At 35.5% G+C, this 8,430-nt stretch overlaps 2 protein-coding genes across 3 annotated transcripts in view; one reads left to right on the top strand and one right to left on the bottom strand.

The window, feature by feature from the left end:
- The window catches only part of LOC128690949 (arginine and glutamate-rich protein 1), a 46,385-nt gene extending 41,102 nt beyond the window's left edge, over positions 1–5,283 (top strand). The window contains exon 5 of the mRNA XM_070088453.1: positions 796–5,283. Within this exon, the coding sequence (XP_069944554.1) occupies positions 796–948 (153 nt within the window). The 3' untranslated portion in view covers positions 949–5,283. The remainder of the gene's footprint in view (positions 1–795) is intronic.
- Positions 5,280–8,430, bottom strand: part of LOC128690717 (ropporin-1-like protein) — a 45,024-nt gene continuing 41,873 nt past the window's right edge. For both annotated transcript variants that reach the window (XM_070088454.1, XM_070088455.1), the window contains exon 5: positions 5,280–6,980. In XM_070088454.1, the coding sequence (XP_069944555.1) occupies positions 6,744–6,980 (237 nt within the window). In that variant the 3' untranslated portion in view covers positions 5,280–6,743. The remainder of the gene's footprint in view (positions 6,981–8,430) is intronic.

Below are 8,430 nucleotides of genomic sequence, written 5' to 3'. Positions count from 1 at the left end.
ATATGTAATGGTAGTTTCTTTATTTGGTTGATTTTATGTGCAGTAAACTATGAAGGATATTTTTTATGAATGGTTATGCATTGATAAGAATAGTTGCAGTTATTAGCTTAAGTCTACAGAATTCATCTACATTATACAGAGATTTGGATGGATGACTCAAAAATCTTAAATAGTTCATTTATAATTGTTTTAAATTTGCCATAAACTTTTACAAGGTAAAATGTACAGCATTTACATTGCAGTATCATTGTAAACAAAGCACCACAAGGATATTGTGGCTTTAATGTACAATAATGTTAAGTCAAGATGGACAGGAAAGATGTCAAGTCATTAACTAAAAATCTGAATTTGTATTTACTCCAAATTTTTAAGAACTGTTAAAAAGCATCAGAGAATTGTGATGCTATCTGGTTACTGATTAAACTGACTTTACTGTACATGTTCTCTTTAAGCAGAATATGCCAACTTGGTTTATTCAGCAGCGATCATTTTGTTGTACACAGATGGTATGCTAACTGAAAAATTAGCCAATCATAAAATTAATGATTTCATTGATAGGTAATATAGGTACAGTACTAACAGTTAGTGACCTCAGGCAGTTAAGCTAAGTTTGATAAGAGCTAAATTTGCATTTCATATTGATTTGTATGAACATTTTTGTCAATCCATAAAAAAATATGAACTATTTTTATAAAATTTTAGCTTTTTTGACTGGCTGTAAAGCACAACATTTGCATTATATTCCTAGGATACTCCTAGTAAATTTAGGATCAGTAACAGCTTCTCTTATACCAGGCTGAGCAGCAGCTGCAGATGGTGGAGGAACAACGGAAAATAGATGAGGAGCGGCAGAGGATTAAGAGAGAGCAGGAGAAACGAACGCGTGAGGAGCAAAAGATCATCCTTGGAAAGAATAATACTCGTCCTAAGATTTCTTTCTCAATTTAAGAGACCCAATTGCATGGGCTGTTGTTTTTATAGGTTTACACTTGCCTGTTTTTCATTATTATTATTTTAATTTTTTTTTCAGGACCACTGCTTTACCTATGCATGAAATGCAACATCAAATACCTGTAAAAAGCTAGAGACTCTTATTTGCTTGTGTATTTTGTAAATTCATAAAATTCAGTTAGTGTTTATTCTTGGAAATTCTCCTTGTGATTGAAATGCAAGCACAATAGTTTCTAGCTTTTTATAGTAAGACTATTAAATACCTTGGTTCATAGTCAGTGGGAGATGTTATAAATATATAATAGTAGTATTAATGCTGAGCTTTACTGCTAGGTTTCAGAAATTGAGTGCAAAGGTAATTTAGTTAAATAAGCAGGATAATGGCTTTGCATTTGTTGGGGGGTTAAGGCTTGTGCTATGACAGATACACTACAGAGTTGAAATAAGAGCTGAGTACTGCAATGCAAGGTAGGACAGGAATTTAGGGTGGGTTATAAATTGATGAATAAGTATATTACTTTGGAAGTTGTAATATGATGGGCACAGTACAAGGCTACATAGGGGAGTGTAAGGTAGGCCTAATTGTCCTATGGACAGTTGTATAAATAATGGTATATTTTATTTGCATTTGTTAACATCGCCTGTAATCCTAATCATTTGTTATCATTTTGCATTATCTCATCTTTATTAATAAGTTCATTACATTTGTTAGATAATATTGTGTGCCGTAATGGCAGACTTCATGACCGTTTGTAAGTGTACATACCAAGCACATGGATCACATCTCGTGTACAAAGTTCGCCCTTATGGTTGGACTAGACTTCCAGCTTTATATCCACATCAAGAGTCCCTTTAGTGAAGAGTTTTCTTCACTATATGTTTTGAATTTCCCAATAAATTTCATTTATCAATGATTACAGACTATGAGTTTTACTGTTTCAGAAATGGGTTGAAAGTTAATAAGATTTAAGTGCTGTTAGAAAGCCTCCATATGAATATTTTCCTAGTTCCACAATTGAAATGTGAAGACATAATTTGGGGGTCATATTCTTTGGCAAAAAAAACTTGCATATATAAAGGAGGTTGGTTGATATTCTACTGACTAAATTAAGATAATGGTTTAGGCTAGGAATATGAATTTGCTTTGCTCTTTAAAAGGTCTCTATCATTTCATTCAGTAAGTTATTAGTCATAATTATAGGAAGGAAAATAGTTAATGGGAAGCAGTGCTTGGGCAAAAAATCAGAGGCTTTATTTTTTGTTTTGTTTTTATCAATGCTGACATTTGATCGTATAACTGCAAAGGGGCTAAGGAGGATGTTAAGTAAAGTTACATCTTCAGAATTTAAGCAAGTATGGAAGCATCCCTTGTGGAATGCAGTATACAGTTTTAATGTTCATTTTCAGACACATCAGATTGAGTAGTGATGTGTGTGTGTATGTGTATGTATGTATGTGTGTGTGTGGGGGGGGGGGGGTGGGAGGAGAGGGTTGAATTTAACGTGATGTTAGAGCGTAAGATATCTATGAAGGGACTTGAGAAAAAAACCAATTAACCAGATCCACATTCTGGAGGAGGAGAGTATAGTGTAGTGCTTAGTAAGAAGGCAGATGATCCCTAATAACCTGAGGAAAATACACAAATGCATTCACTGAAGAAATCTTTATTGAAAACATTTCAGCCCTTGGGCTTGGATTATTTCCAGTACATGAGGAGTATGAGAGGAGATAGGCTATATACAGGCCCAGGGGATAGTAGCAGCAATAGTGGCAGTATTAATAGTAACTGATAGTAGTTGAACATTGCAGGAAATGGAGAAGGGTTTATCTTGTGGCTGTCACATTGCTGTCTCATGGAAGTATGTTCTAAAATTATATGGGATAACAAAAATGTTAACTTGTAGCTTTTCTCAGTAGATCAGTTTGATATTTCTGCCAATGTACAAGATGTTCTTTCATGTTTGAATTCTACCAGCATTGCTAGTGTCATTTCTGCTGTGGGAATTCAAGTGGACAGGTCTCCCAGTTTTTTCCCAGCATAAACCTTGTGACATTGCCTACAGGTATGGTGTATACTCCTATTTCCTTAGAGGGAATATTAAATGGAGTTTTTCTCAGTAAGGTCATCAATTTTAGTGGTATTAATAATGATGACTTGGATATTACTTATGGCAAGAGCTCATCTGGTATATTTGGCTACATCAATGCAACAAAATATTAGTTACCTCTGGCAGTTGGTGGATTGTGTAGAATGATTTGAACTCTGCATCTGCAATTCTGGATAAAATGAAAGGGGAAATGAAGAGAAGTAAATGTTTGTTGAATGCAAGAGCATTCCTTTCCCAAGAACTGTTAGAAATACGTAGACCTCTCAGACAAAAACCTACAACCACCCTGCACTTGGTGCAAGAATCATGGTGCAAAAAAAAAAAAAAAGTGTTCAAGTCATTCTTGTTGGAAGGCTTCCTATAAACCTTGAAGGACATTATCTTTCTTGGGTGCTCTAGAGAGGAAAGTGTAGAGGATGGGAATCTTTGTTTTAAGAGTTCAGCTGTAAACTTGATATTTCTACGTTGTTCACCTGATGTAGAAGTTCTTGGATGTTTGGATGTCTTGGGGTAAAGGCCTAGGTTATCCACATACCAGAGCTGTGTGAAGGTTTTCTATAAAGAAATTGGCCAGGACAGCACTTGGCCTGCCCATGACCATTGAGAGATTTGTTTTCAAAGCAGAAGATTGGAAGTTTACATAGGTCCACCAAGGCTATGAAATCTAGGTGGGACAAAAGATTGTGTTCATCAGTGATCATAATGTGGAGAATATCATTTCAAGATTTAATGGAAACATTAGTAAAGAAGGGAGTAACATCAGAGGATGCCATGTGTTGGTTCCTCATGTTGATGTTGAAGTGACTGGGCCAGACTTTGTTGTGTGGATAACATCCTAGTCTTTTAGTTAGATGTCAGAACATAAAAGATTTTTTTTTTAATTCAGTGGCTATCTCCTGCCAAGGAAGGGTGACCTAAAGAGGAAAATGCAATCACTCGATCATAGTCTTTCCAGAAGTGTGCTGACTTCACAATTGGATTACCCCTGTGACTAACATCCCCCATCCCTCCTCCAGAGTGCAGCCACTGTTCTTTTTACATAAAGGACTCAAGTCTGGCTCAACAGTATTGCTGAATTCCTTCATAAAAGTTACCCTGTTCACACTCCAACAGCACATCCACTAACAATCACTCTTAAAAAATCGCTACTGTCAAACATGGTCATACAAGCCTGCTGGATGCTCAAGCCCCTAAAACTCCTTTTGTATACCATTACCTCCAGTCATTACAAGACAAAATTATAAAAATGAAAACTGCAACAGGGATGACTCTGGCAATGATTGTCTCATACAGAAAAGCTAAGGGACACCTCATGCTTTCGCAAGATGCTTAACTGATCTACTGAGAACCAGATCTCTAAGGCTATGATGGTGTAAAACTTTACCTATTGCTGCTTCTACCAACACCATCATTCAAAAAGCTATTAGTTTTATTTCTGTAAAATTAGCCTATATGATATTAGAACACACATCTATAAGACAGCCACATGACATAGCCCTAGAACAAACCCTTCTCCACTTCCAGCATCCTTTACCTACTAGTACTACCACCAGTTATTAACAATGCTGCCACCACTGCTGCCTACTCCTAGTATCACTATTGCCTTCTCCTACGTATAACATGCCTCTTCTCATACTTGTGTATTTGAAGTGATCTAAGTTAAAGGACAAACATTTTCAGTAAAGGTGTATATTTCCCCACAGTACAGTGACTACACACTGAAGGATGGAAGGGGATGTTGAGGTTCAGTTGAACATTTGAGTTGCAATGTCCATGCACTTTTGAAAAACCGCTAGGGATTGAACAATGTTCAATGTCTTTGGGTCACTGTTTCTTAGTAGAAAATGACAATTTCTCAAACATTGCTCGAGTATGTGGTGCATCACTTTCACGTAAAAAAATATAGTAATTTAGATAGTATGATTAATAGCTGATGCAAATGGAATAAGAATGTATTATTAACTATGAGAATTAAACACTGATACATCAAGCAGTGTGATGGATAGAATAATAAGGTTAGACTGTTTACACACATGATGTAGTTAATCTGGAACTTTCAAAGTATCATTGACATTAAGTGATTTAAGATTAATTACTTGTGAATGACATGTATTGGGAGAACAGTTAATACTGTGCCATTTTAATTCAGTGCCCAACATGTGGACTGAATTATGGTTGCAGTAAGGTACCCCACTGTCTTTTTGTGTAATAAAACTGAAAAATATATTTATTTTATTATCATTGAGCTATAAGCAAATTTGTTTCAGACAATATCGTATTAAGTGGTTTGATTATAAATTTCCTAGATATGGGACAATTTAGCAAACATTAAAAATTATATGATACTTATATTAGAACAAAGCAGCTGTGAAATTTGGTGACTTGAATACTAAAAACTTTAATATTGGAGATGACAATTATCAAATATTTTCTGAAATATTGTAATTATTGTACACACTGACAAAATTGAAGATGTTTCTGTGGAGGATAGTATCTGATTGCCAAGTTGTGTTAAATTACAAAAATACAAGTGTGTGTGCTGTATAATACTGTTGCAGAGTAATTAAAAAACAATTGCACATAATTAAAAATTAAAATTTGACTTAATTTTTTTGTGAAATATACTGTACACCAAAAATTATTCACTAACAATAAATGTTGATACAACTATGAAAATACATTTTTGTTTTATGTACTTCTGACGCCTTCATCGATTGCCATGAGCTTCCCACATATTTTGAAAACTTTGACTTCTGAGCGACTGCCTGAAACTTTTCAGAATTGTGATATAACTATTCACAATTGAGACATGTGACTGCCTTCAGTAAACATGATAAAGTAAATAGGAAGAACTAATAAAAAGTAGAAAGGCTTTCAGTTTGGCAAAAATTAATAGTAATGGTGTAATGGTGGAAGAAATAAGCAAGACAGTAAACAGTGGTACAATGACACCATTAATTTTTTTTGTATTTGAGGTTTAAAAAATTTTAACATTTCTTTTATAAGATTAAACTATTAGTTTTAGGTACAGTAGGACCCTCGTATCCACTGGGGATACGTTCCAAGGACCTGCCGCTGATAGTAGGAAACCCGACATACAAGTCCTACACATACCTGTTACAAAGTGGGAAGATGGTAAGCACTTCAGGGCTTGTCTTAGGCTTTGAAGAACTGCCAGCTTCTCTACTTTGCACTTTGGGGCCATTATTATGCAAAATTAAGAGGTATCTTTGGGCCACAGTAAACTGTGAATAGCTGAAACTGTGGATACCAAATCAGTGGATATGGGGGTTTCTACTGTACTTTGTCAAATAGCCAGTGGTTGATATTTAAGTTACCTTTTTAGATCTGAGGGAGCAAGACGTCAAAGATAGGAATAAACAGTGTGTGTTACTCTATTTACTTCATTTAGTATTTAAAATATGCTAAAGTACCATAGCTGGAACAGATTAATAAAAGCCCACAAATTTAAAAGTCATGATCCAACAGTGAACAAAACTTGAATCATTTTACTTCCAATTTGTGGGCTTTGTATGATTCAATATGTAACTTCTATACAGTTAGTAAATACAGTACAATAATCTCCCATATACCCTTCAAAGGAGATTTCCTGGAATTAATATGTTCATTTTACCAAATGCACATCAGTAAGCTACACAGACACTATGATGTGCAACATTGGAATTACTGAAGTGGTGGACAGGATGATCGTGAGAGGTCGCTTGGTGAAAGTAATCCATCTTGGTAGTTAGCAATATCATTTAAATAATTGACTGCCTCGGTATACTGGTCTGTGGGTGTGATGTTGGTATGGGTGTGAAGGCGGTGGTAGTGATCCAGTAGTGTACCGCACTGAACCCTGTGGCCCACAGGATCATCAGATAGTGTTAGCATCACCAGCTGCAGAGCCTCCAACATTGACTGAAAACGGTTTAAATGTAATTATTTATACCTTGTGCAAGTACAATAAAACCTCGATATGATGGATTAATGAGGGATTCTGCAAATGTCTGTTAAATCAGCATGTTAAAAATAGCAAGAGAGCACTTTCATACTGTACTTTATTGTACACTAAATATAGTAGGGAGGGGGATATGTTCCAAGACCTACTGTGGATACCCGAAACCACAGGTAGTAGCAAACTATATATCAATCATTTTTTGTTTGCATACATACCTATGAGAAAGTTTAATTGATAAATTAAGCAAAATAAGCCTAGAATTAGCACTTTCACTGATGAAACTGGGAAACATTTCATAGCTTCTCTTAGGCTTTGAAGAACTTTCAGCATCACTACTTTTGTGGTTTGGGACCATTATTAAGCAAAATTAAGGGTTATTATTGGGCCACAGTAAACCGTGGATAACTGAAACAGATACCGAATCCATGGATAGGAGGGGTCCTACTGTACTTTCAGTTTACACAGTGTGTGCTTACATTACAATTAAATTACCCTCTGACTGCTACATCCCCACCCCTTTAGAGTTCACTCCCTGCCCTGCACACCTCATAATCAAATATCTAGTTAAAAATGTTTTAACTGTGCTCACAAAATAAAGTATGTGTGGGTTACTTAACCTAGTATTTCATAGAATTACCCTTCCTTTTGATGCACTCCTTATATCTCCTAGGAATTGATAGGATTAAAGTACGGAGGACTGAAAAGTTGCTACCCTCCCACACCTGCCTGATGGAACTCCAGCATTTGGGGATAGTGGACATGTCCATGCCACGAAGCTTACACATTTCCTCATGTTTTCAGTCTGATTTAAGTCTAGTGAGTTACCAGGTCAGTCATTAATGGCTGAAATTTTAGTCATATAGCCAATGACTTATGCCTTGGGCAACTTCCCTACCAGCAAACAGGGTGTGAAACTAGCAGGAAGATGGCTTATTCATTCCAAATTCAGTACAATTTCATGATATTAATAGTGAAATTCAGCCAAAACTTATACTATAGATTTAGCTTAGGATAACCCAGTATAATGAAACAATGTGACTTGTGTCCATGTTTCGACGAGTATTACACCTTGAAGGCGCACAGGTGTTATGGACACAGGGATTACTTTGTTTATATAACCAAGATATTCCCTCGACCTAAATTTTATTTTTTTTTTTTATTTTTAACAAGTCAGCCTTCTCCCACTGAGGCAGGGTGACCCAAAAAGAAAGAAAATCAACAAAAAGAAAATACTTTTATCATCATTCAACACTTTCACCTTACTTGTACATAATCATTGTTATTCAACCTAAATATATAACATAATTATCCTAGGATAACCCAGTATAGTGAAACAATGTAACTTATTTCATGTTTCAAAGAGTATTGCACATTGAAGTAAAATAAGTATTCCTTGTACACAGTGTTACA

This window comes from Cherax quadricarinatus, chromosome 24 (genome assembly GCF_038502225.1).
Source record: "Cherax quadricarinatus isolate ZL_2023a chromosome 24, ASM3850222v1, whole genome shotgun sequence".
Taxonomy (NCBI): Eukaryota; Metazoa; Arthropoda; class Malacostraca; order Decapoda; family Parastacidae; genus Cherax; species Cherax quadricarinatus.
The sequence above is the reverse complement of the archived record's forward strand: the minus strand, read 5'-3'. Positions and strand labels throughout refer to the sequence as shown.